At 35.6% G+C, this 27,306-nt stretch overlaps 4 protein-coding genes across 5 annotated transcripts; 3 read left to right on the forward strand and 1 right to left on the reverse strand.

Annotated features, from left to right (window-relative positions):
* The first annotated feature begins 39 nt into the window (after positions 1–39).
* On the forward strand, positions 40–1,947 carry LOC6036265 (copper chaperone for superoxide dismutase). The gene is made up of 3 exons (XM_001846280.2): positions 40–206; positions 270–459; positions 1,375–1,947. The coding sequence occupies exons 1-3, from the start codon at positions 138–140 to the stop codon at positions 1,848–1,850; spliced, it is 735 nt and encodes a 244-aa protein (XP_001846332.2). The 5' UTR covers positions 40–137; the 3' UTR covers positions 1,851–1,947.
* LOC6036264 lies at positions 1,897–3,599 on the reverse strand. 2 transcript variants are annotated; one of them, XM_038259915.1, is made up of 4 exons: positions 3,479–3,599; positions 3,075–3,161; positions 2,939–3,013; positions 1,897–2,875 (listed from the first exon to the last, which is right to left on the reverse strand). In XM_038259915.1, exons 1-4 carry the CDS (start codon positions 3,509–3,511, stop codon positions 1,958–1,960), a joined length of 1,113 nt encoding a protein of 370 aa, XP_038115843.1. In that variant the 5' UTR covers positions 3,512–3,599; the 3' UTR covers positions 1,897–1,957. The 2 variants fall into 2 exon arrangements, with proteins under 2 accessions (XP_038115843.1, XP_038115842.1); XM_038259914.1 differs by having other exon boundaries at positions 1,897–3,013.
* A 74-nt stretch (positions 3,600–3,673) lies between these two features.
* On the forward strand, positions 3,674–5,033 carry LOC6036263 (proline-rich protein PRCC). The gene has a single exon (XM_001846278.2). It carries the CDS (start codon positions 3,777–3,779, stop codon positions 4,977–4,979), a length of 1,203 nt encoding a protein of 400 aa, XP_001846330.2. The 5' UTR covers positions 3,674–3,776; the 3' UTR covers positions 4,980–5,033.
* Positions 5,034–12,653: 7,620 nt separating this feature from the next.
* On the forward strand, positions 12,654–25,294 carry LOC6036262 (DDB1- and CUL4-associated factor 8). The gene is made up of 8 exons (XM_038263258.1): positions 12,654–13,341; positions 18,772–19,174; positions 19,233–19,465; positions 19,542–19,932; positions 19,990–20,322; positions 20,384–20,529; positions 24,340–24,583; positions 24,639–25,294. Exons 1-8 carry the CDS (start codon positions 13,127–13,129, stop codon positions 24,927–24,929), a joined length of 2,256 nt encoding a protein of 751 aa, XP_038119186.1. The 5' UTR covers positions 12,654–13,126; the 3' UTR covers positions 24,930–25,294.
* Positions 25,295–27,306: the final 2,012 nt, after the last annotated feature.

The following is a 27,306-nucleotide window of genomic DNA, read 5'->3' on the forward strand; positions in this document are numbered from 1 at the left end:
ACAGCTGTGAACGGTATTGCGGTGTAATCGCAGAACCGGTGATTTGTTTCAGTGCAGTTGTAAACATTCTGATAACAGAATAAATTTTAATTTTCGCATTTATCGCATTCGCAAATTCGTACTTATTTACGTGTTTAATGTTAATCGATTTCTTCAAGCAGCTAATTTTTAAGCAGCAAAAAATGACCGATCGAAATAGTATCAAGGTGAGACAGCAAAGTATACACCAACCCGAAAACAAAAAACATTACTCATGCCGACTTTTCTAGATTGAATTTGCGGTTCAGATTTCCGGCGAACGATGTGCGGAGGAAGTACAGAGCGCCCTCACCGGAATCGGACAGGTTCAGATCGATGTGGCCAAGGGTAGTGTGCTGGTTGACACGGCAACACCGTGGATTGAGATTCAGCGCAAGATAGAGGCCACTGGAAGGAAGGCGGTGCTGTCTGGATTTGGAGGTGAGGCTTTGGCGTAGGACTACGTACTCTATAGTCGGAGTAATTTTGCAAATCACTCGAAAAAGCACTTCTTACAAGGCAGTTTTTGTAGATGTCAAAAAAAAATCTTAAAATTGCTCGCATTTTCGTAAATCTTGTCGAATTTCAATACAACAATGAAAGGTCTTCAGAAGCATTTCGAAATGTACCCTAAGGATTCGTTTGACATTTTTCTTATAGTTGTATTAGCAAGTTACTGTTGAAAATTTATATAAAAAATTCAATATCTTTATTGGAATAACCTTCAACACCCACACTTCCTTAGGTCAAAAGTCAGTCAAAAGTGGGCTTTAAGCCTGCGTTATTAGATTTTGTTTTCAATCGCTGTTTTTTCATAATTTCACGATTTTCATAAATATAATTTATATATTAAAAAGGCAATTTATCGGGTCTTTTTTTGCATCCAATATTCCAAATAAGTTTGAAGCATTGGAGTTGAAAATTGGATTAGAAAAATGCCATTTAGAACGAATTAAAATATTGTTTAATAATTTTGTCGTGTTACGGCTAAAACGGTTACTCGCCAGTACAGCAGTTGACTTCCGATTCAAAATCATTTTTTATTGAGAAAATAATGAAACTTGGGCTTACACGAACCTAATGCAACAAAGAGCACCTTGATGAGAATTTTACTCTTTAATTTAAAACGAGAAAAGGCCATTGGAAAGGCTATAAAATGGCTCAATTTTTTTATAAAATTGCTCAATTTTTATAAAATGACTCAAAAATTTTTACACTTCTTAATTCGAACTCCTAGGCCCACCTTCAGACACAAAGATTTAAAAAATAATGTTGTTATTTATTTAATTTACGTGACTTTAACCTAAAATGGTCATTCGTCAAAAATAATGAACTAATCAACAAACCCCTTCATAGGGCAATCGGCCGTTTCGATGGTGGACCACGGCAACGAATCGAGCAACGTGCGAGGCGTGGTCCGGTTTTGTGCGATCTCCGCCGACAAACCCGGCACCGTCGTAGATGGCGTTATTGACAACCTGGCGAAGAGCCGTCCCTACAAGTTGAACGTGCACGAGTGTGGTGACATTTCCGCAGGATGTGATTCCGTGGGTGATGTGTACGATTCTGCGGACATAAGCTCGGACGAGAATGGACGGGCGACGGTACGATTCGTGAACGATAAACTTGCCGTGTGGGAACTCATTGGACGATCCGTGGTGGTGGCGGAAGCGGACAGTGAGAAGAGGTTGGCTTGTGGGATTATTGCACGAGCGGCTGGGATCTTTGAGAACTACAAGAAAATCTGTGCATGCGACGGGGTGACGATCTGGGATGAACGAGACAATCCGCTGGCTGGAGGGAATCGTGGGGAGCAAAAATCCGCACTGTAGAATAAGGGGACAGGTTTATATTTTTCCGAAGTAAAAAGGTCATGTAATTTATTATACAAAAGGAGGGTGATACGAAATAAAATTTCTTGAAACTGTATAAATCTATTTTAATCATCATCCGAGTCGATGACAATCGAAATATCTGGATCAAGGGGTTGAACACCATCTTGTCGACATTTAGCTTCCTCGATTTTCGTTATCCTACTTTTACAAAGGTTTTTGAAAGTTACCACATGCTCCATGCAAAGCGATGGGAACGAAATAGAGACGCTTGCATGAACTTTCAGGATTTCCACGCTTTCTTCCAACGGTACTAGTTTGTTCATCAATCCCATAACCGCAATAAACTGAGCTTTATCAACTCGGTAGGTCATCTCACCAATTATGTACTTGTACCAGCTGGTGTAGCTCCCAAGAATGCTTTCGTCAGTTGCGCAAATTTCTCGTGATGTCAACATCAAGAGTAGCAATGTTTCAAACCTCCCATCCGCTAAAATTTTGTTAAACATGTTCTTAACCGCTCCTTTCACCCGCAGAACATTCACATACTCGCTAGTCGCTGCCTTGGCTACAATTCCCAGCAAAGTCAAATAGTGTTTCCATGAAACGTTCGCGTCAAGCTTTTCTCCAGCACCTAGTAAAGTATCAAAACTACAAACCGTATCCTGAACCACAGTCCGCATCATCTGCCCCAAAATGGTCCCTTTGTTCCTAATTGCCTCCGATCTCCACTGTTCCTGTCGTCCAATGGCTTCCTGAAGTGTACACGTGAAATCTTTTCGCAGCAGAAGCTGCAGATGCTGTAGTCTTACGTGCTCAATTTCCTGGTCCGTTAAATGTGGTTCAAGTTGTTCCAGGTAGTTAAACGGAATAACGCTGGGATTCTCCAGCAAATCGTCCAAAACCGTGCTGAAGCTTTCGTGCAGAATGTCTTTGAGCGATGTGAACACTTCGGAGTCCCGACTCGAGTTGCTGATCAGTTCTGCGAGAAGAATTGGTTCAGCTTCCAGCAGGTCGTTCATCACCTGTTGAATGGCATCCTTGGAGTGTAATCGCAGCACATATTCTGAGATGGAAACGATTCTTGCCTTCTTGAACATTGATAAAACACGGGCGCTTCCGAGGATCCACTCGTGGGCGTAGAGGTATTCTTGGAGCAGGGACTGCGAGATAAATTTTGTGATTGGATGAAAAAAACTAAATTTGATGTACAATGCAACAAACCTTTTCCTTCAGATTTAGGTGTTGTATTTGAATTTTGAACTCATTTTCGTACGGAACATGCAGTTTTTCGATTCTCTCGGCCGTTTCCTAAGAGTATATAAATTAATTGAATTTAAATCTACTTTTAAAACCTGTTTTTTTTTAACAACCTCAACGTTAAAACACATGACTGGTTCTAACAAACTAAACAAAAAAGAATTTATTTAAATAATAATTTATTTGATAATCGCAGCAAAAACGGTTAGTCCTACGTCAATATAACAATATTTAAAGTTTGATAGTTTAAAATTGATTATGCAATTTCTTTCAGTGTAATTTGCGATTCGAAAATTATTTAAGGGAAAGGAAATTCAACTTCCCAAACAAAATTTTGAAACAAAAACATATATTTATGAACCACTTACCTGTAAAATGTTACGTATTTTATTGTAAAACATTTTGTATTAAATTTTTGGTTAAAAACTCAGTTAAATTTTAGAAAACACTGCCGAGCTGCGCGCCAAGATCGAATCCTTTGAGAAGCTTGTTTCATTTTGCACTGTCCTCCCTTCAAAGCAGTTTGAACTTGCGGTGTAAGTCGACGGTGTAACCACAAAATCCTTCGAAATGTTTTGACGTTTGCAATAAAAGTTTTGTTTGTGTTTTCGTGTGATTTTCAACTTATGCTAGTTTTATTCGAAAATTGCTTGAATTTCTGTGAAAATGTCGCTCGTTGCGTACGATTACAGTAGTGGCGAAGGGTCCGATCAGGAAGAGGATGAGGAATCCGGACCATCGGCAGTAGTTGTCGAAACCAGTAAGCCAACCACCAACAACGTAAACAAACCCCAGCAGAACGGATCTTTCGAGGAAAAGGACGATCCCATCGAGGATGAAGATGAGGCCCATCTTCCGCTACCAGCCCCAAAAAAGCTTACGAACGGATTGAACGTCGAGGAGGAAGAGGACGATGAGTTTCTGCGGAAGAAGGCCATTCCGGCGGAAGTGGTCAAACCACTTCCAAAGTTGCCACTTCCCAAGATGCGGAACGGCAAGGTTCAGATCACGATTCCTTCGTTGAGGGATTTTAAAGACGACGATGCTGATAAGCCGAAAGCTAAACCAGTCATCGGTGCGGAACTGCCTAAGAAAGGAACAGGATTGCTTGGAATGTTGCCACGTCCGAAATCGGAAGTGTCCTTCACGGTTCCAGCTGCTCAGGCGGGGCCAAGTACGGCAGTAGCAGCTCCTAGCAAACCCATCGTAAATCGTCTGATACCGGATTCGGTGGCCAATCGACCGAGAAATGTCTACGCCGAGCAGAAATCCGTCAAGAAGCCACCCCCGAAGAAGGTGGACTCCAAAGCCGTGGAAAGTGACGATAGCGACGATGAAAAGGTGGACTTCTTCTCCCTCAACAAGGAGGAAGCCCTGCCGGAGATTAGCGCCAACGAGATCAACGCGATGGTGGCCAAGCGAGCAGCCCGGATGGCAGAGACGGTCAAGAAGTTTGAAACTCCCGAGGAACAAGAACCGCAACCCGGTTCCAGTGGCCACTACAGCCAGATGGCCCCCATTCCAGAAGCGCAAGCGGAAGCGGAAGATCTCGCAAACGAACGCGCCCTGGCCTCGCTTATCGGCGGCAACAAGGCCAAACGGGCCCGCCTGGACGAGGTCAACATCATCGACATCAGCTCGGCGGACATTGTGCCCACGAAGGAGGACTTTTTGCGCCGCAAGCTGCAGGAGGAGACGGGCTTCGTGCCGACGGGACATCTCACCGGAGATTGGAGCTGCACCAGCAAGAGGAAATCGCACATTACGTACCTGGCGTCGAAGGCGGCGGACAATGCGCAGGAGCTTGAGGCCATGTGGTCCTCCAACCGGCAGAGTCGGCGCCAAACGCAGAGCAAGTATGGATTTTGAGGAAGCGAGGGGAATAAATTTGATCATTTTGTGTACTTTAATCACAGTTTAAAAGCTGGAGTTTTCATTTGGAAAGAAATGTCAATCAATTCGATTTACTCTGGTTTAAACAAATTATAGGGATCACCCATAAACCACGTGGACACTTTTTTTTTAATTCTTCAATTTAGAAATAACATGCATTTGCATCAAAAAATGGGGACCATAGACGATCACGTTTCAGAAATAAAATATTAATTCATTGATATTTTGCAAATTTTTGATAGTAGCATAACTGTAATGATTTTTAAAGTATTTTGTAATACTTTTCACCAAGAATTTAATAAAATTTTGATTTATTGAATGATTTTTTTTTAGTTTTAAAATTTTTGAATTTCTAGTATCGTCAGTGGGGGTGACATTGGGTCTGGGGGGTGAGATTGGGTCAAAGTGATTTTTTACAGATTTTACCATTTCTCAGGATCTTCTCAATGAAACTAAATTCTGTTAAAAGGGTTGGGGTAGGGGACATCTTAAGATGACTTCGCTGAAAAAATTCTCGTTCCTAACACAAATCCTGTTATTTTGGCAGCTGTCTAAAGTTGAGGTACGTTTTTGGCCTAAATAGACCTCTCGAAACATCATTTTTCTAATATTTTTGTTGGAATTACTCGAAAACTACCCAAATGTTTGTAAATATCTATTTTAAACACTGTAGCATGTCAATACGATTCCTCCGAACAAGAAACACTGTTGAATGACTTGTTTTTACCATATCGTTGTATTTGAGCATCATTTTAGTTTCGTTTGACCTGATGTCACCCCCTCTAACTATTGGCATCATTGGCATTAAATTTAAATTTGAAGGTAGTGTTCATCAAAATTCACCATATTTTGGGAAAATGTTAGTAAACTATCTAAGAACAAATCTAAGTTGAAAGATTTTCGATTTTATTTAAATTGTTTTTGTTATTCAGAAATTACGAGAGGTGTATCGTTTTTTGACCCATAGTCACCCCCACTGACGGTATTATACAATTTTAAAAATTTTGATTTATGAATGGTAAAATTTTTACAGAGTTGTTTTAATTGAGTACTGAAGCCTTATGTAAATTTTAAGTATAACGGTAAAAAACACAATTAAAAACCTTTTCATGCACAACGTTGAAAAACACAATTTAAAACCATTTCTGATCACTTTTTTTATTTTAATGCAAAAAATATTAACAAGGCAACATTTTTCGATGGGTCAACTAGGGGAAATATACCCATTTTAAGCCTAATAAGCGGTCGTGTTTGAATGATGCTGAATAATCTGGAGTGTTCCTTGAAATTTACTAAAACCAAGTACACCAACTAGTAGAGCAACTTTTTGTGAACATTTTTGTTTATTTTCACTTTTATTGAAAGTTATGCTTTTTCTTTTACAAGCATTTGAAAAAATATTGCCCAAATGCATTCTAATCAGTCGAGAATCTTCTGGCAACACTGCTACGGAAAGGTCGGCTTTGTTTACGCTCCCGCGATTTCGGTTAAATTATTAATCAATTTCAATTTTTCATTACTTTTTCCGGTAAATACGACCTTGGGGCCGTTGGATCGTCGCTGGGATTGTGGAGTCTGGTCGGAGCTGCTGAATTTGCAGAGGAAATTGACTCTTCCTCCTCTCCGGGAGGCGAGCTGAGTTGAGGTTAGGATGTCGAACCGGCGCTCGAACACTGCCAAGGCAGGGAAGGAGTCGAAATCGAACGGTGACGTTGCCCAGCAACTTGAAGAGATCTCAGCTAAGCTATCCAAGCTCGACGAACTGGAGAAGCTGAACCGGGATCTGCTGGGGCAGTTGCTCAAACTGTCGCACAGAGTGACCGAGGTCACCGTGGAAAATCGACTCCTGAGGCAAGAGATCGAGGACTTGAAGCAAGAGCGGTTGCAGGAGGAGGTGCTGATCAAGGGCTTCAAGCTGCAAGGTCCGGAACACCACCAGGAAGTCTTTCACAAGGTCTGCGAGGTGATCGGGGCTGACGTGGCGGAGAACGTCAAAGAGGTTCGTCCGCTGATCTTCAAGCAGAACCGGAAGACAGACGCAGTGCTGGTGAAGTTCTGGAGGGTTGGTGACAAGCACCAGTTCATCCAGCGAGTGCGGGCTCTCAAGAGGCCCATCACACCCGGCGACTTGAACATCAAATCGATAAACAAGTTCGTCTTGATTCAGGACCATCTGACGCCGGAGAAGCAGCGTGTGCATCGGCTGACTTGGGAGCTCTGCAAGCTTGGACTCCAGAAGCCTTGGTTCTACAAGGGTTCTACCTGGGTCACCCACCCCGAAACCCAGAAACGACTCCGCGTTGCTGATTCCAAGGACGTCGACGAGCTCCAGTTTCTTCTGGTCACGCAAGGAAAGTCAACACAAACTCCAACCTCGACAATCAGGTAACGGTATCAGACGACTAAATGGAAGATATTGAGCAATATTTAGACTTTCAACATAATAACAAGTATTTTGACAAAATTGACGATTACGACAGGGAATTTCAGAACTTTAACGGTATCTCAATTTTACAAGTCAACACGAGAAGCATTAACAAGATTGATCGATTTGACAATCTTAAAACTCAAATCTCAAAATTAATTTTTAAGCCTCAAATTATTGTTGTCAGTGAAACGTGGATTCCTATTAATCTAATTCAACTTTACAATATTGATAGGTATGAGTCGTTTTTCTCGTGTAGACGCGATGGACGGGGAGGGGGATTAGCTGTTTTTGTCTCAAAAAAACTAAATTTTTCTGTTACTGTAAATCAAGAGGTCTTTTCTAATTCTAACTCTTTTCATTTTTTGCAATTAATAGTTACTGGTTCTTCTAACAAATCACTCATTATTTCTGCGTACTATAGACCCCCAGATGATACAATTTTAACTGATTTCTTGCAACATTTAGACAATACTTTAGATTCCGGTGATTCTGCACATGTAGTTGTGGGAGATATAAACATTGACTCTAATTCCTCTTCAAGGAAACTCGATAAATATTTGAATATAATTTCATCCTTTGGTTTTGCAATAACAAATACTAACTTAACGCGTCCATCTAGCGAATCAATCATTGATCACGTTTTGTTTAACTATCATGATAATTTTTCAATAATCAACGACACCATCTATAATCCAGACAGCGATCATAATTTTATAATTTCATCTATCGATTTCACTCTTAATAACAATCCACCTGATATTAAATACAAACTTCATACTAACTATACTAAATTGCAACAACTTCTTGAAATGAGATTCAGCCCAGCTTACATGGGTAACTACGAAGATCCTAACGCTTTTTATGACTATTTCATTAATACCTTGACCAAATCTATATCGGAGAGTACAACTAAATACTTAATTAAAAATAAAACTTCTGCTTGTCCATGGGTCAATGATAACTTACAGTCTTTATACAACTCATCTAGGAATCTAAAGAAAAAGAAAAATAAGCTTTTATCTCAAGGTAAAAATGTAGATCACATCGAAATCAAAATTGAAGCTCTTTCTGATAAAATTAAAAATTGTTCAAGCATATTATATCAAAATTACTATACAGATAAATTTTCTGGTTCAAAATCCACTAAGGATATTTGGAATAACATTAACGATGTTCTTGGTCGAAAACATAAAGATAAAATACCTAAAACTATGACTAAATTAACTGATTCAGGTGTGAAAGTCACAATTGATAGCCAACAAACTATTGCAAACGAATTTAACTCTTTTTTTACTTCAATTGGCAAATCTTTAGCAAATAACATTCCTAAAACTTTGAACGATGATATCAATAAATTTCGTACTTTGAAAAACTGCCAACGATCTTTCAACTTAGAGCCTACTAATGAATATGAAATAATTAATCTTATTGATTCTCTTAGTAATAACACTAGTTGTGGACATGATAAAATTTCTGCATTTATTTTAAAAAAAGTAAAGTTAATTATTGCCCCAATTCTCACAAACATTTTAAATTTATCTATGGTTAATGGTTTCTATCCTGATCAGTTAAAAATAGCTAGAGTTACACCTATATTTAAATCCGGATCCAATTCACTTTTTAATAATTATCGTCCAATATCTGTTCTTTCCTCAATAAATAAAATTTTTGAAAAGATCCTTTTTCAAAGATTAAATCACTTCTTAATTAGCACAAAATTCTTTTGCACTCAACAGTATGGGTTTAGACAGAAATCTTCTACAACTAACGCAGTAATTGACTTAGTTAATAAAATTCAACGCCACTTAAATGATAAGGAGGATGTGCTTGGACTGTTTTTGGATTTATCTAAAGCTTTTGACACCGTTGATCATAATATTTTGTTAGCTAAACTTGAACGGGCTGGTGTTCGTGGTATTCCGCTAGATTTGTTTAAAAGTTATCTATCTAATAGATCCCAGTTTGTAAGTTTTAATGGTATTAAAAGTAATATTAAATTTATTGATGTAGGTGTTCCACAAGGCTCGGTTCTTGGACCATTATTTTTCATAATTTACTTAAATGATTTAGCATTCCTATCTCTTAAAGGTAAATTGAAACTTTTTGCTGACGATTCTTCTTTTCTGTATAATAACAAGTCTGCTTCCGTAAATGATAAAAACTTGCACGATGATCTCAAAACTCTTGTTGAATATTTCCGAATTAACAAATTAACTATGAATATTAATAAATCAAATATAATAAATATTAAAAACTCTAATCGTTCCATTCCAAACAGATTGACACTAACAAAAAACAGTTTTCCTGATGTTAAAGTCATAGATGAATGCAAATATCTTGGAATTATCTTAGATAACAGACTTAATTGGTCACCTTATATAAATTCATTATTACTAAAGCTTAACAAAATAACTGGAATCATTTATAAAATCAAACATAAATTACCTTTAAGCGTCCTTTTGTTAATATATCATTCATTGTTTAGCTCTCATCTTTCGTATATAACTGCTGTTTGGGGTAACGCATGTAACATTCTTATTAACAAAGTTCAAATTGCTCAGAACAAATTCTTAAGAATAATCTTTAACTTGCCAATCCGTAGTCATTCCGTTGATTTGTACACTAAATTCAAAAATATTTATCCTGTAAGAGGCATTTACATCATTCAATCATGCTGTTTTATTTATTCATGTTTAGCAAATCAAACTCATAGTAATACAAAATTTGAACCCTCCACTCATAATCATTTTACAAGAAACCACGATTCATTACAGCGTCCCAATGTTTCAACTTTAGCTGGCGAACGAAGTATTACGTTTAAAGGTGCTCAATTGTATAACTTTTTTTCAAACAAGTTTGGTGATTGCTTAAGCCTATCTATTTTCAAAAAACAGCTAACCAATTTCCTGTCTGAACCGGCTATCCTAGAGAAACTTCTCAAAACCTACGATTTCCATATATAATAATTTCTTTTTTTTTCTTTTTTCTTGCTTCCTTTTCGTAACTGAATTGAACTGATACTGTTGCTCTGCTTGTTCTTTTTTTATCCTTGAATTATTTGATCCTGCTTTGCCTTTTCTTTCTTTTATTCCTTTTCAGATGATTCAGCCAGGAGTGTAGGAGTCCAGCTCAACCGAGCTCCTCGCGAAGATGGAGCTCTGGATCCAGCCGTGTTATTTGTATTTTGTCACTCATGTATTTATGTTTTGTATTATGTGTTTACAAAAAGAAGTAGGTTTTTGGTGCCACTGCTTTGGTGGCTTTTCCTGCCTTAAAAAAAGTAAAAATAAAATTCAAATTCAAATATTTGGATTTGGATTTGAGTGCATTGGGCCACGCACATTTTTCTGCTTCGTGCTGCCAAAATTGATGAAATTTTGAGCGAACACTCACGAAAAGTAGCATTTATAGATTTTTTTTTAAATTTGTATGGAAATTTTGTAACGATGGTGGGGGAGGGGGTCTAAAAATACGATTTTTAGCGTTACGTAATAAAAGAACGCTCCCTCGCTCGGTTTTCTTCAGCCTTCGATTGGAATGGGTAGTCAAAATTGAAACGTCAAAAGACTTAGCACGTTTGTTTTTTGGACGTTAAGCAGTTAACCTCTCATCTTGCGTGTGGATGGTGAGAAATGGTCTCGCAGAATACAAATTATGATCAAAAGTGCATTAAATTTGATCTTTTTGACCAGTAAATGGCATAAATTTGCGTGCTTACTCGAGGCGGCGCCGTTGCTGGTAAGTTTATATCCTAAATAGTATTTTTGGAGCTTTAATCGAGCATCAAACTCTTCATATGACGAAGCTATAGGTGTTTGATTAGAAAGGGTATATTTCCCCTATGATCCCCTTGGAGCGAGCTGTCAAGTAGGACCTTTTCTGTCAAGAAGGGCCACACGCAGAAAAATGTTTTGAAGAATCAGCCTGTACGAGGTTTGTTTCAACAAAAATTTTGTTGAATATAATCAACGCCGATTTTGCGTTGAAACAAACCTTGGTTTTCTCAATTCCACAAAAATCTTTTGTTGTTTTGAAAAAGTTGATTCAACAAAAATCTTGATTTTCTAATTAACAAAATGTTTTGTTGATTCAAATATGCCTTATTTTTCTGCGTGCATGAATTAAAAATACAATTTAAATACTTTGCGGTCATTCAAAGGGACATTGTATTCAGAAAAATAAGCTTTATCGTTGTGAACAATAATATACCAAATTTAAGCTGAAAATTAAAAATAAAAACGCAAAAATGCTTTACACAAATTTCGATGGTAATTGCTCGATGCTTGATCGAGATTCTGAAATTCGATTTCTAGAGTTTAAATAATCACATCGAAAATTAAGACAAAACCTAAAAAGATACTGAAATTTGTTAACTCTATATAACTTTTCAAAGCAGCCAGATTCTACCGGTTCTACCGTACCCATTTATGCCCTCTTTCTTTTGATCATCCCTAGGCTCAGTTCCCTCACTGAGCAAAACTTACACAGCTCAACGAAGTGTTCTACACATGATCTGGCCCTGCTGTACAGAGCACTCAAATATCAATCGCAAAACACTTGAAATTTCGGTGATTGGCCATGAAATAATGTCAATAGCCAAACACTTGAATTTTAAATGGTGTTGAAAAATAAAAGTACGTACAAGCGAATTACAGGTTCTCGCTTGCTAGTCGTGCACGCTACCACTGCGCCGGCCGGCCAGTTGAAGACGGGATAGTTTTTTGTGCTATTGGTTCTTGCCTCGCTTCTAGCCTTCGATGTCGAGTCGCGCAAAAATCAATCAGTGAAACACATTAAATTCATGTGGATAATCACGTTGATTTTGAATAGTGCCTGTTTTGGGTAGATCTTAAGATCATTTTCAAGTGTTTTGCTCATCACTTTGAATAGTTCAAGACGGTGGGACAAATTCATGAGCAAAACAATTGAAAAGCTTGAGCCACCCGAATGAAAATAACATGTTAAAAAATACCAAAAAGTCAACCGCCCAAACACTTGCATTTGATAGTGGTTTGGATTGATGTTGAAACACAAACCAATTAGATCTACGATGTGACTTTATTCAATCATTCAAGTGTTTGGGCACTTGAATAAAAAGTGTGGCATATTTTCAGTGCTTTATTTTGGTTCGCCTCTCGCTCCCACCCGCGTGGTGCGACTGCAAAGGAAAATCGTTGCGTCGACGGCGGTGGCGGCGACGATGACGGCGAAAGAAGAGAGCAAAAGAAAAATATTGGAAAGGTGTCCAAGTCGGTCGTCGGTCGGTCGGTTTTTGTGGGGCGATCGATCTTTAGTCCAAAAATTGTTTCAAAAATCTAATTTTCTTTTCGAATTGCTTTTATTTTGTTTGCCTTTGGTTCTGGGAGTGCGGAATAGCTCCCTGCTAGGAAGAATCTGTCCAGTTTGCCCCCGGTGGGAAGGTGACAAGTGAGTGAGAAAAAAATCGTTCCTGCCTCAATCCGTCAAATTCCGTCATTTTGCGAGTGCGATTCCACTGTTGCTAAATAAAACTGCAGTGTGGCAAAAAAGGGGGGAGGGAGGTCCGTCATTTTAGTTGCACTTTTGAGAAAATCTTGCCAAACCTACGGTGGACATGGATTAGAGTGACGACCCCGGGGGGAAGCTACCAAGAAGAACCGTGTCGATAAAGAACCTTCGCAAGGTTGAGTGTTTCGAGGGTAACCGGAGTATCGACATGGAGGACGATTCGGGCGCTGGCGATGGCCATCAACATCCGAGGCCGAAAAAGTCCAGACTTTTGGAGGACCATGACGGAATGTCGTCCTCGGATTCGATTCCAGCAACAACAGCAGTTGAAGGTTCAGGGGGCGGCGGAACAGCTGTTGCTGCAGAACCAGTTGAGGAGAAGTCATCGTCGCCGAATCGTGGGGTGATCGAAGCTACGGAAGGGTAAGTCTGTGGAAATGTGTTTTTTTTTTCTCTTTTCTTGTTTAACTAATGAGAACGTGCTGAATTGATTATGAAGTGATACGCAATTAGTTTACACTTTGCACACCTTTATTGATACTTTTTTGTGATTTGTATAGAGCTTTACTATTACTTTTTTATGATAGCTCTAATTTAAATTTTGATATTATACTTATTGTTTTTTTTATTTAAATATGTTGTATCGCCCATGATTTGTTTTTTCGAAGACCATTTTTAATATTAGATAATATTATTAGCTATTTTTCTCAATATACTCAGAGTGCCGGATCAAAGTAGAAAAATCTGGCCAAGTACCGATTAAATATTTGGAAAAAAATAACAGACGAAATTCTAATAATAATGAATGGAGAAGAGGATGGATGCATTTATTCAAAAGCTTGTAAATTTCTGACGGTTTTTGGCTTGAAAAAAGGTTGAATGTAAAGGTTGGATCAAAAAATCTTCAAAATTGGCAGAAAATTGAAAGTCTGGCAACATTTGGCTGAAACTTGAAAATATGGTTTATTAATCCTTTCAAATGTTAAAAAATCGCATACCGCCATTGATACTTCAACAATACAATTTATTCCTGAAAATATTCAGCCAAAACTTGTTTCTTCTTTTACAATCACTAGATCATTTTGTACATTTCAAAATGAACATTTTTATTTTTGAAAAATGAATTTTGGTCAATTCTATCAAAAGTTATGGACAAAAAATGATTAAAAAATGCTCGTTTTCAAATTGAGATTAAATAAGTTAAACAAAAAAGACCTCCGAGATATTTTCAGCAAATGTACTCTAGAATGTGTACTTTCAGATGCTTCCAAGAGCGAGGTCAAACTCCACCACCTTTTCGAGTTATTCACATTTCAAAATGGCGTCTTTTTCGTCGTGGTTTGGCTATAACTTTCGTTTTAAAAGTCCGATTTTCGCTCTCTTGGGAGATAAATGTGATAAATTACAAAAATGGCTCTGTTGCGACGGGGAAATGTTGCCGCTGAAATTGCCGATGTGCTTACGAACTCGAAGATCTTAACGTAGGGTTAGGCGATGGTGAGCAACGGTCTATATCTAGGTGAGCGATAGCGAATAAGAAGAGTTAACGCACAAGAATAGTAGGCGAGTAATTTGATATTCTGTTTAATCTCAGTTAAAGCCGACTTATTCTGAGATGTCCAATCAGGATAGTGCGTTTGAATTGTAGAAAAGTCAGTGGAAAGAATTCATGAGTAAGTTGGTGGGCGTAAACTGCAGGAGGAAAAATTAAGAATTATTTGTTACAGTTTTCGCAACGCACCAAATTGCTGCTCTAAGTTGGGAATGAAGTTGGGTATTTTGTGAGTAAAATTATATCTAGTTTAACCAAATTACTAATATTTAATAAACAGCTTTTAGCAATTAAGATCACTAAAATGAACGGTGTTTCTTGTTCGCTGAAAAGACGGCAAATCCAGCCCTCCCCCAACGTCAACAGGCTCTAGAAACTTTCCGTTTGAAGATAGAGCTTTGTGCTCTCCAGCAAAGTTGCTCATAATGGTGTTCTCTACAACTTTTCTGAAGACACCAAAGCGCTATCTCATCATCCCGCCAAAATAAAAATTCAGAACCACCCTAAAATTTGGACCACCTTAATGTCCACCATACCAAAAGATGCCCCAACTGACCCTGATAATTTGTCCCGAAGATACCAAAGCTCTAAATCTTAACGTGTGGCCACTATCAATTTTGTCAGGCTAGATTTCGGTTTCGGACCACTGTGCAATGTGGGAAAGGGAAGTAATTTGTGATCGTAGACGGTATTGTTTTGATTCGCAGTATGTTGAGTCAACTGCTGTACCTGAAACATCACAGAACGGGGTTTTTATCTACCATATATCTTCGGTTTTTATTTTGCTCAACTGATTCAAAGTTATTCACTGATTCTTCTGTTTACTATCCACAATTTGGTTTTGATTTTATTAACTCTTGATTTTCTTAACTCTCAACGCTTTTCCACTATATTTGACTAACTAATACTGCTGTAACAAACTGTCAGTTTTCCCTCAATTTGGTAGTAATGTCAATTCTGTTTATCATTTGCCTTTTCTTCTTTTATCTGCCCTATAAGTTGTCCTTGATATAATCCAAGCTAACCTCTATTTATTAACTATTATTTATTTCTACATCTACTACATAAATCACTATCTTTCTTTTACTATTGATGCTTTACATAGTATGTTTCCTTCACTGTTCATTGTTTTAAAACTTCACCTTTTCTTAAGCAAGTGAGGTTCGAGCCTTTACTCAATTTATGGAATGATTAAAGGATTAACACAAATATTACTATTGTACTTTTGTATTTTTTTTATAAAATGCCTAGGACCAAAAAGTTGTACCAAAACACCGCGACAGAAGAAATAGCAACAAATAAACACGGCTCAACATTAGAGAAGATTTCAATACACAGTTAAATAACAATTTGATTTTGAAATCAAACTATAAATAATATTTTTTTTGTTTAACCCTCTCCCGCCCATGGTTACTCCAGAGCACCAAAATTTGAACTCAAATATCTCGGAACTGACACAACTTTTCATGGTGCTTTAAGTTGCAGGTGTTCATGTAGGATGTATACTAACATCTCCCCAGATTTCATCAAATTTGATTAAGTACAAGCAAAGTTACAGTGTAAAATGTAAACAAAAATGGGCCAATTTTAGGGAAATAAATAAGACCTGTTTTCGAAAGCCCGTAAAAATTACCAAACACAACATTTTATGAAACAAAAAATGTTTTGCTATCATTTGAACCTTGGACAAGAACCCCTGTGAATAACATTGTGAGTTTGGACCGGTTTGAAGTGTTTTTCAACCTGTTTCAATTGGTGCACCAGAGCACCACCTAGGCATATGAGCAACTAAATATTAAGGAGCACTTTTTTTCTAAATTACAGAAAAAACTTATTTTTATCAAAACAAAAGTTTATAAACGTTTTGACTATTCATAAACAAGACAAAACATTGTTATTAGACCGATAGTTTTATTATTTTCCTCATTTTTCATGAAAATGGTTGTTCGTGGGTTTTGAATGAGAAACCTGAAAATGCAGAGATTTTAGAATTTGTAGTTAATGCTTCAAAAATATGGTTTTACAGCAAAGAATAAGTAGTTTTTAACACATTTCGAAGCGTTTTCAAACAAATGAACCAATAGATTTGAAGTAAACTAGATTTTGTGGTTTAAAAAAAAGTTGCTCATCTTCCTGATGGTGCTCTGGTGTACCACTTCAAATTCTTCTTTTTTGCCCCAATTCGATGTTTGTGGGTCAAAGTAAAGTATTTCCTGCATTATTGTACCAAAATTAAGCCATTTACTATTTTTACGATAAGCAAACAGCTCTGGGCGTTAGAGGGTTAAATAAATCGATGGTAACATTTCAAAAGGCATCTCCACCAAAAATGAGCAAAAGTTACTTCAGTAAAGTCTGTTTAATCATGATTTTAATTAAAGTAACATAAACAAAATCTCTTCCATCAGCAGTCCCTGTCAACCTGTCAAATAAAAGACTACATGAACCTCGTGACGAAAAAAAAGCATCATGAAAAAAGCGCCATGTACACTCAGAAAAAAGTACTGGCAAAATCCATAAGAACGTCTTATGACCTTTTGACATCAGGATTTTATTTATATACATTCGGTGAAAAAAAACGAATCATAACAAAGTGTCCCCCTCAATGACAGCAGGGCAATATAGACGTTGGTGATTTCAAAAGAAGTTATGTTTGTTTTTCTTAAATAAAACGACGAAAATAATGTTTTATTGAATTTGGATGATCAAGTATCAATGAAAGCACCGTTTTTCATCGTTTGTTATTAATAGAACATCTTATTTTGCTTTTATATTAAAATGGGAATTGAAAATGGATGCTCAACATCCAAATGCGTTTTTCTCAAAAAGGATGGTGTGTACATGATGCTTTTTGAAATGTTGGCATCGAAATGTTGATAGGCACACTATAAATGGGTAGGCGCGCTCATGTACTTGCATCAAACCCTACGCAAGGTACCACCCCGGCCGAGTAAAAATGCGTAACCGTAAAAGAAGGCGTGCATGCCTGGCCCGAACACTCAAAGCGTGTTCTAGCGTGTTGCTCGTACTGACTCAGAGCAAGGGTGAGATGTAGGTGTAAGGGATGTAGATCGGTCAAGGCCCGCTCTTACACTAAAAATTTAACACTGAATTGCGAATTTAATTTAATTTAAAAAAAGGTTAATTATTAATGTATTTCAGCAAGCATTGAATCTGAATGTGTTTTCAAACAAAAATTATAGAGATTTTTTTCATTACTCATAGAGCAATTCCAGCTCAAATCAGGAATTTTTCTGGTACTTTTGTACCCGACCCCCTTCGATTTCGAAAATAACATTTGAGAAAGGCGTAAGGTATTTAAATATTTTTGTATTTTGCAATTTAAAAATTACTGTATCTCTAAGCCGTTGCATCGTATCAAAAAGTGGTCAAAGACAAACTTGTAAGAAATTGGACGGGCTTTCTGAAAAAAATACACTGAAACAAAAATACACGCCACATCGCCTATGAGATTTTTTATTTTTAAGTCTAAAACTTAAATTTAAAGGTGATGTCACGATTTTTTTTCGTTTAAAATTTTTGAGAAAATAGCCTAAAATGTTACCAAAAGACTGACGAAAACTGCAGGATGGTATGCCTCTCCTAAAAAAATACAAAAATCATTTACTAAAACTGTTTTTTTTTTGAAAAGTGGTCTAAACGTCAAAATTTTTATAAACCAGTAGTGGGGATCGATTCTCCAGACAATTTTACATAAAAGTCTCCATATTGACCATTGTCCTATGTCCAATCCTTGGGAAGATACAGCGGTTTTAAAAATAAAAATGTTGAAAAAACGGATTTTTTGGTGGTTTTTGGCAATTTCTATATGACTGACTTGGTTTTTCAGTCTCGTAAACATTTTTACCGGAAAGCTCGTCCGATTTCCCATAAGTTTTTGGTAACTTTTGGGCTATTTCCTCAAAAATTTTGAACGAAAAAAAATCGTGACATCACCTTTAAATTTTTGTTTTAGACTTAAAAATTAAAAATCTCATAGATGTGGCGTGTATTTTTGTTTCAGTGTATTTTTTTTTCAGAAAGCCCGTCCAATTTCTTACAAGTTTGTCTTTGACAACTTTTTGATACGATGCAACGGCTTAGAGATACAGTAATTTTTAAATTGCAAAATACAAAAATATTTAAATACCTTACGCCTTTCTCAAATGTTATTTTCGAAATCGAAGGGAGTCGGGTACAAAAGTACCAGAAAAATTCCTGATTTGAGCTGGAATTGCTCCATAACTAAAAAAAGCTTAAAAGTTAAAAATCGTTACTGTTATTTATAAATGTCCATCCAGTGATACCAAAATGGTCGACCCGGAATCCCCCATAAATTCCGTCCCAATCGCCACCCCAGAGCAGAGTCCTTCGACCAAGATGGACCTGGACGTTGGATCTCCTTCCACCGAGGACGGAGCTGCGTCCAGCAGTGCCGCTGCAGCTTCCGTTATTGCCGAGCCATCCACCGACGCCCCTCCCGAGTCCGCTGACAGCGTTCCCATCGGAGAGGTAGCTTCCAACGAGGTGGTAGATTCCTCGGAGCGCAGTGCCAGGACTCGAAACCGTTTCCGCGGACGAAGCTACCGCCAGCGGTCCGATTCGTCCAGCTCGGAGCAGAACGAGGGCAGGGCCGAGGACGGCGAGCAAGACCCGGACGTCGAGGCGATGATCCGTCGACTGGTTGATGAGATGAATCGGGAGGTAAGGGATTTTGAGGTTTTTTTCCCCTTTGGTTACGGAACTGTTTGTGGTTTTGCAGAACAATGACGCCAGCGAGGACGACGACGAGGAGGACAATAACGAAAGGGATGAAGATAGCATGCTGTCCTCGACGGCAGATTCCGATGACTCGGATACGTCTTCGCCGGCCGTTTCAATCGACGACGACGACGATGACGATAGCAGTGATGACAACGAGGAAGGTTCGGACAATAACGCGAATGCTCCGGTGGACGTGTCAAATCTCCCGTTCATGCAAACTGCCAACGTTAAGTGAGTACTCCGGCGGTCGCTGGTTGCGACGTTGGCATTTTTTTTTTATTGTTTTCCGCTTCCGAACCTCTCCCAGGAGCACCTGGGACTACTTTCGCGAGATCCAGCTGCGATCGCTTGGACTGTCCTACCGGACCAAGTCGTCGCTGGGTGGAGTCCGGTACAATTCGAGCCAGTTTCAGTCGCGGGCTTACGGGTCTAAACACGTGGTCGAACGACTAGCGTTGGCCCACCGACTGCGCAAACACGGCGGTTGTGTCAACAGTTTGAACTTCAACGCGGCCGGAACGCTGCTGGCCAGTGGTTCGGACGATCTGAAGATCAACATCTGGAACTGGGAAACGGGGAACCGGCTGGCGCATAACATCGCAAGTGGCCACAGGTCGAACGTGTTCCAGACCAAGTTTGTCGAGGCCAGCGGATACCGGAGCGAGCTTGAACTCATCTCAACCGGACGGGATGGACAGGTTTGAATGTGCTGGCACAAATTTGGTTCAATTTCTCATCCCACCACTTTGTTCCAGGTCCGTCACTTTCGCGTGGGCCCCGCAGGTGACGTCAAGCGGACGGTGCTGTTCAAGCACAGCCAGCCGATTCACAAGATTGCCATTCCGGCGCGGTCACCGTACGAGTTTCTGACGGCGTGCGAAAACGGCGTGGTCAAGGGGTACGATCTGCGGGATAACGTAGCGAAAAAGGTGACCCACACCAGGAAGCGACTTTATAGCATCTCGACGCATCCGCTCGATAATGAATTTTGCGTGTCAGGCAGTGACGAGTCGGTGCTGGTGTACGACCGGAGGAATCCGGTCAGGCCGGCGAAGAGTCTGTACCCGGTGCACATGAAGAATGCGAATGTGGGTTCGGAGGTTTTCAGGGTGTATTGGTAAATTTGTAATTTTGATATTTTTTTTCTAGAAAAAGGAGTTTTTTACTGTTACCTGCGCGGTGTACAACAACACAGGAACGGAGATTCTTGCCAGTTATTCGGATGAGGATGTTTATCTCTTCGACAATGTACATCACGAGGAGGGAAAGTATCTTCATAGGTACAGCGGTCACTGGTGAGTAGAAGAAGTAATTAAACACATGTATCTGTTCATATTTTTCATAATCATGTATCTGTTCATAATTTCAAAAATTGTAATTCTAAAATTCTAAAATAATAAAATTCTAAAATTCTAAAATTCTAAAATTCTAAAATTCTAAAATTCTAAAATTCTAAAATTCTAAAATTCTAAAATTCTAAAATTCTAAAATTCTAAAATTCTAAAATTCTAAAATTCTAAAATTCTAAAATTCTAAAATTCTAAAATTCTAAAATTCTAAAATTCTAAAATTCTAAAATTCTAAAATTCTAAAATTCTAAAATTCTAAAATTCTAAAATTCTAAAATTCTAAAATTCTAAAATTCTAAAATTCTAAAATTCTAAAATTCTAAAATTCTAAAATTCTAAAATTCTAAAATTCTAAAATTCTAAAATTCTAAAATTCTAAAATTCTAAAATTCTAAAATTCTAAAATTCTAAAATTCTAAAATTCTAAAATTCTAAAATTCTAAAATTCTAAAATTCTAAAATTCTAAAATTCTAAAATTCTAAAATTCTAAAATTCTAAAATTCTAAAATTCTAAAATTCTAAAATTCTAAAATTCTAAAATTCTAAAATTCTAAAATTCTAAAATTCTAAAATTCTAAAATTCTAAAATTCTAAAATTCTAAAATTCTAAAATCCTAAAATCCTAAAATTCTAAAATTCTAAAATTCCAAAATTCCAAAATTAAAATTCTAAAATTCTAAAATTCTAAAATTCTAAAATTCTAAAATTCTAAAATTCTAAAATTCTAAAATTCTAAAATTCTAAAATTCTAAAATTCTAAAATTCTAAAATTCTAAAATTCTAAAATTCTAAAATTCTAAAATTCTAAAATTCTAAAATTCTAAAATTCTAAAATTCTAAAATTCTAAAATTCTAAAATTCTAAAATTCTAAAATTCTAAAATTCTAAAATTCTAAAATTCTAAAATTCTAAAATTCTAAAATTCTAAAATTCTAAAATTCTAAAATTCTAAAATTCTAAAATTCTAAAATTCTAAAATTCTAAAATTCTAAAATTCTAAAATTCTAAAATTCTAAAATTCTAAAATTCTAAAATTCTAAAATTCTAAAATTCTAAAATTCTAAAATTCTAAAATTCTAAAATTCTAAAATTCTAAAATTCTAAAATTCTAAAATTCTAAAATTCTAAAATTCTAAAATTCTAAAATTCTAAAATTCTAAAATTCTGAAATTCTAAAATTCTAAAATTCTAAAATTCTAAAATTCTAAAATTCTAAAATTCTAAAATTCTAAAATTCTAAAATTCTAAAATTCTAAAATTCTAAAATTCTAAAATTCTAAAATTCTAAAATTCTAAAATTCTAAAATTCTAAAATTCTAAAATTCTAAAATTCTAAAATCCTAAAATCCTAAAATTCTAAAATTCTAAAATTCCAAAATTCCAAAATTCCAAAATTCCAAAATTCCAAAATTCTAAAATTCAAAAATTCAAAAATTCTAAAATTCTAAAATTCTAAAATTCTAAAATTCTAAAATTCTAAAATTCTAAAATTCTAAAATTCTAAAATTCTAAAATTCTAAAATTCTAAAATTCTAAAATTCTAAAATTCTAAAATTCTAAAATTCTAAAATTCTAAAATTCTAAAATTCTAAAATTCTAAAATTCTAAAATTCTAAAATTCTAAAATTCTAAAATTCTAAAATTCTAAAATTCTAAAATTCTAAAATTCTAAAATTCTAAAATTCTAAAATTCTAAAATTCTAAAATTCTAAAATTCTAAAATTCTAAAATTCTAAAATTCTAAAATTCTAAAATTCTGAAATTCTAAATTCTAAAATTCTAAAATTCTAAAATTCTAAAATTCCAAAATTCCAAAATTCCAAAATTCCAAAATTCCAAAATTCCAAAATTCCAAAATTCCAAAATTCCAAAATTCCAAAATTCCAAAATTCCAAAATTCCAAAATTCAAAATTCAAAATTCAAAAATTCAAAATTCAAAATTCAAAATTCAAAAATTCAAAATTCAAAAATTCAAAATTCAAAATTCAAAATTCAAAATTCAAGGTTCAAAAATTCAAAATTCAAAATTCAAAATTCCAAAATTCCAAAATTCCAAAATTCCAAAATTCAAAATTCAAAATTCCAAAATTCAAAATTCAAAATTCAAAATTCAAAATTCCAAAATTTCAAAATTCCAAGGTTCCAAAATTCAAAATTCCAAAATTCAAAATTCAAAATTCAAAATTCAAAATTCAAAATTCAAAATTCAAAAATTCAAAAATTCAAAAATTCAAAATTCAAGGTTCAAAATTCAAAATTCAAAATTCAAAAATTCAAAATTCAAATTCAAATTCCAAAATTCAGTTCCAAAATTCAAAATTCCAAAATTCCAAAATTCCAAAATTCCAAAATTCCAAAATTCCAAAATTCAAAATTCAAAATTCAAAATTCCAAAATTCCAAAATTCCAAATTCAAAATTCCAAATTCCAAAATTCCAAAATTCAAATTCAAAATTCCAAAATTAAAATTCAAAATTCCAAAATTCCAAAATTCAAAATTCAAAATTAAAATTCAAAATTCAAAATTCCAAAATTCCAAAATTCCAAAATTCCAAAATTCCAAAATTCCAAAATTCCAAAATTCCAAAATTCCAAAATTCCAAAATTCCAAAATTCCAAAATTCCAAAATTCCAAAATTCCAAAATTCCAAATTACAAAATTACAAAATTACAAAATTACAAAATTACAAAATTACAAAATTACAAAATTACAAAATTACAAAATTACAAAATTACAAAATTACAAAATTACAAAATTACAAAATTACAAAATTACAAAATTACAAAATTACAAAATTACAAAATTACAAAATTACAAAATTACAAAATTACAAAATTACAAAATTACAAAATTACAAAATTACAAAATTACAAAATTACAAAATTACAAAATTACAAAATTACAAAATTACAAAATTACAAAATTACAAAATTACAAGATTACAAAATTACAAAATTACAAAATTACAAAATTACAAAATTACAAAATTACAAAATTACAAAATTACAAAATTACAAAATTCCACTCAAATTTTCTGTCTTAAATTTCCAAATTCTCAAATTTTCAAATTCTCAAATTCTCAAATTTCTTTCTTAAATTCTCAAATTCTCAAATTTTATTTCTTAAATTCTCAAATTCTCAAATTCTCAAATTCTCAAATTTTCTTTCTTAAATTCTCAAATTCTAAAATTCTCAAATTCTCAAATTCTTAAATTTTCAAATTCTCAAATTCTAAAATTCTCAAATTTTCAAATTCTCAAATTCTCAAATTTTCTTTCTTAAATTCTCAAATTTTCTTTCTTAAATTCTCAAATCCTCAAATTCTAAAATTCTCAAATTTTCAAATTCTCAAATTCTCAAATTTTCTTTCTTAAATTCTCAAATTTTCTTTCTTAAATTCTCTAATTCTCTTATTCTCTAATTCACTTATTCTCAAATTTTAAAATTTAAAATTAAAAAAAAAATAAAATTTTAAAATTTTTAAAGATTTTAAAAATTTATTATTTTAAATATTCAAATTTTTGAATCTTTAAATTCTCTAATTCTTAAATTCTCAAATTATAAATAACAGTTCTGAAAAATGCTTTTCAGCATCCATTTTTGCAAAACTTGTTTTTCCGGACTCGGACGTCGTATTTTTCCTTTCTTGGTGAACCTCGTTGGATAAATGTACATGTACGACTCGTGCTGAAAGAACCTTTTTTTTGCAACTACCTAAACTTTTTTGATCTACTATTTTTTGTCAACTCTCAGCAACGTCAAAACGATCAAGGGCGTCAACTTTTTCGGCCCCCAGTCGGAGTTTGTGGTGAGCGGCAGCGACTGCGGCAACATCTTCTTCTGGGACAAGCAGAGCGAAATCATCGTCAACTGGGTGAAGGGAGACGACGCCGGGGTGGTTAACTGCCTGGAGCCGCATCCGGAGTTTCCCATTCTGGCCACATCCGGGCTGGACCACGATGCCAAAATTTGGGTCCCGAACGGAACGGACGATGAGGTTTGTGGTTATTGCAAGATTTCCTCTCAAATAAAAAAGTACTTCTCTTTCCCAGCACGAGGCGCCGGTCTTTTCACGCGAGGCGCTGGAAAAGTGCGTCCGGCGGAACCTGCGCGTCCGCCAGAACAACCGCTGCACGTCGTTTAGCGAGAACCGCATCCTGGATTTTCTCATGCTCAGTCGGCCGGGGATTGGTGGGCGGTTACGCCGCCGCTTCTCCTCGGACAGCGACGGTCCAGCGGGTGGAGATGGTAGCGGCGGCGGTGGCGAAAATCCAGACGGGGACGGTTCGGGCCGGGGCGACGACGACGACAACCGGATGATTCTGCGGTGTAACCCGTCGTAAAAGCAGCAGCAGGGAAAGGCCGAGGGCAAACAGAGAGTTTAAAACATGTGATTTTATCGAACACCTTTTTCGAATGTACCGAGTGCGTTCTAAACGGCTTAAATATAAATACTAGAAACCGTCGTGTTGCGATAACCGCTCGTAGTAGCTTTTGTTTTATATATAGTTACAAAAGTAAATTATAAAGTTTGAACTTGTTTTTTTTTTCACTGTATTTTCCTTTTTCAAACTAATTTTTATCGGCAGCGCTGCATAGATAGGCGATTTAAACATCTTATTTTTGCAGGCAATATGGTGAACTTAGTTGATTCTTTATAAATGCACTTTTAAAGAGAAAATATATTATCTTCATTATGTAAAAATATAATGGTCGTTTTTATTATTTCTTATTGAGAGCAGGGTGGTCACTCAAGTCGAGAAATCGGGAAAGTCGGGAAAAAGACGCAAATTCGCCAAAATCCACGAAAAATCAGGAAAAAGTGTGCTTTTTTGTCAGGAATCGCAAGCATCCTTGTTTGTAAAATATCTTCTAACTCTTGAATAATTTTGCAATATTTTGTACACCTTTGGAATTAATTTCGCTCAATTCGTCTTCAGCATCTAACTTTACGTTTCGGGTTTCTTTCACTATTTCAATCTATATGAGAATGGAAAGATTATTTAAAACCTAAAAATTCTAATAAATATTGAATGTTGTGTGTTTTTTCAATACTGTACACTGGAATTTCACGAAAATTCCAAATATTTTTCAAAATACTCAAACATGATAAATATGGTTCTCAACGCAGGGAACTGCATTTCAAAACGTTATCAGTTGACTAGATCTCTATTTCTATTGAAATTTTGAAGTTTTATGAAAACATTTTTTGCCCCCTGATTTTTCGGCCCGATTTTGAAAGGGAGGGCGACATAATTTTTGAAAAATATTTGCAATGGCCTAAGTATTCTTAAACTTAATTAATTCAGTCATTTCAAAAATTGTTTCCAAATGTTTGATTCCCTTAAACTTTTGTGTGATTATGGGTACCAAAACTATAGATGAAGCTTGATTTTCAGTTTTCGAATAACTTTACTCCGTTGCAAATATGTATTTTTCAAAGTTTATGCTCCCCCCCCCTCTTCGCTTCGCTTCGAAAAATCAGGGGGAATTTTTTTTTTTTCAAAAGTCTTCAAAATTTTAATGGAAACAGATATCTGAACAATTTAAACCAATTTTAAATGCATCTTTCCGCGTTTTAAATCATATTTAGCATGTCTGAGATCGATAAAAATATTTTCATTTTATTTATGTGAAATTCCAATGTAGGGGAACAGCATCTAATTCCAGCGTGCCTCTAATGTTGGCAGGTAAGAACTTTAACATTCAATTAAAGCTAATTAAAAGCGTTTTCAACTGAAATCGAGTGATAAATAGCTCAATAAGAAGTGAGCAAGCAAGTTTATATCAAAAGTTTTGCAAATTTAGTTGTTTAAATAGTGAAAATTAGCAAATTGGATGGAATTAGGTGCTAGTGATTAACCTGCCAAAGATACGAGAATTTCCCCTACAGCCCCGCAAATTTTTTTTTCTGGCGAAAAAAAAATCTTTTCAATATTTGGACATTTTGAAAACTAATGATTGCAAAACAACTGGGCAGGTGTAAAATGCATTTTAAAACACTTGTTTCATTCAAATGTTGAGAATGAAAAAATGTGCAGGCCAAGGATTGATACCTAAGAGCATGCAATGGCACTGACCTTGTTGCGTGCTCTTCGGTTGGCGTCCACGTAAGGAACATCCTGGAAGGAGCGTAACTAACTACATCCCTAGTTCTGTTAGATCATCCGAATTATCTTGATCAGAACAGTATAGCTCTGGTTCCTTGCGAGTGTCCTATTTTCTTACCTCCACGTTGGCTTGGTTTTCATGATGACGGCTAGAAGAAAGGGGCGCAACAATGTGGGAAAGGGAAGTAATTTGTGATTGTAGACGGTATTGTTTTGATTCGCAGTATGTTGAGTCAACTGCTGTGGATGTACCTGAAACATCGCACAACGGGGTTTCTCTTCTCTTCATTCTCAGCCACCACCTATCTCTTTTTTTTATTTTGCTCTTCTGATTCCCAATTCTTCACTGATTCTTCTTTTTAATATCCAACATTTGATTTTAATTTTGCTAACTTTTGATTCTCTTATCTCTCAAAGCTTTTCCACTCTTTCTATCAATTGATACTGCAGTAACAAACTTTGTTTTGTTTTTTTCCTTAAAAGTATACTTTTCCTTCTTTTTGTTTTATTGCGAATTTATTTATTTGAATAATTCTTTATCTGTCCTATAAATTATCATTACTATAATCTAACCTTGTTTTGTATTTCTATTTATTAACTATTGCCTAAT

The sequence above is a fragment of the Culex quinquefasciatus genome, chromosome 3 (genome assembly GCF_015732765.1).
Source record: "Culex quinquefasciatus strain JHB chromosome 3, VPISU_Cqui_1.0_pri_paternal, whole genome shotgun sequence".
Taxonomy (NCBI): Eukaryota; Metazoa; Arthropoda; class Insecta; order Diptera; family Culicidae; genus Culex; species Culex quinquefasciatus.

Coding starts and splice junctions, on each gene's coding strand:
- LOC6036262 (XM_038263258.1), top strand. CDS start 13,127: ATGGAGGACGATTCGGGCGCTGGCGATGGCCATCAACATCCGAGGCCG. Junction 19,175..19,232: donor TTGATGAGATGAATCGGGAG/GTAAGGGATTTT, acceptor GTGGTTTTGCAG/AACAATGACGCCAGCGAGGA. Junction 20,530..24,339: donor CATAGGTACAGCGGTCACTG/GTGAGTAGAAGA, acceptor GTCAACTCTCAG/CAACGTCAAAACGATCAAGG.
- LOC6036264 (XM_038259914.1), bottom strand. CDS start 3,511: ATGTTTTACAATAAAATACGTAACATTTTACAG. Junction 3,162..3,478: donor AAATACGTAACATTTTACAG/GTAAGTGGTTCA, acceptor ATATACTCTTAG/GAAACGGCCGAGAGAATCGA. Junction 3,014..3,074: donor ACCTAAATCTGAAGGAAAAG/GTTTGTTGCATT, acceptor TTTATCTCGCAG/TCCCTGCTCCAAGAATACCT.
- LOC6036265 (XM_001846280.2), top strand. CDS start 138: ATGTTAATCGATTTCTTCAAGCAGCTAATTTTTAAGCAGCAAAAAATG. Junction 207..269: donor CCGATCGAAATAGTATCAAG/GTGAGACAGCAA, acceptor CGACTTTTCTAG/ATTGAATTTGCGGTTCAGAT. Junction 460..1,374: donor GGTGCTGTCTGGATTTGGAG/GTGAGGCTTTGG, acceptor ACCCCTTCATAG/GGCAATCGGCCGTTTCGATG.
- LOC6036263 (XM_001846278.2), top strand. CDS start 3,777: ATGTCGCTCGTTGCGTACGATTACAGTAGTGGCGAAGGGTCCGATCAG.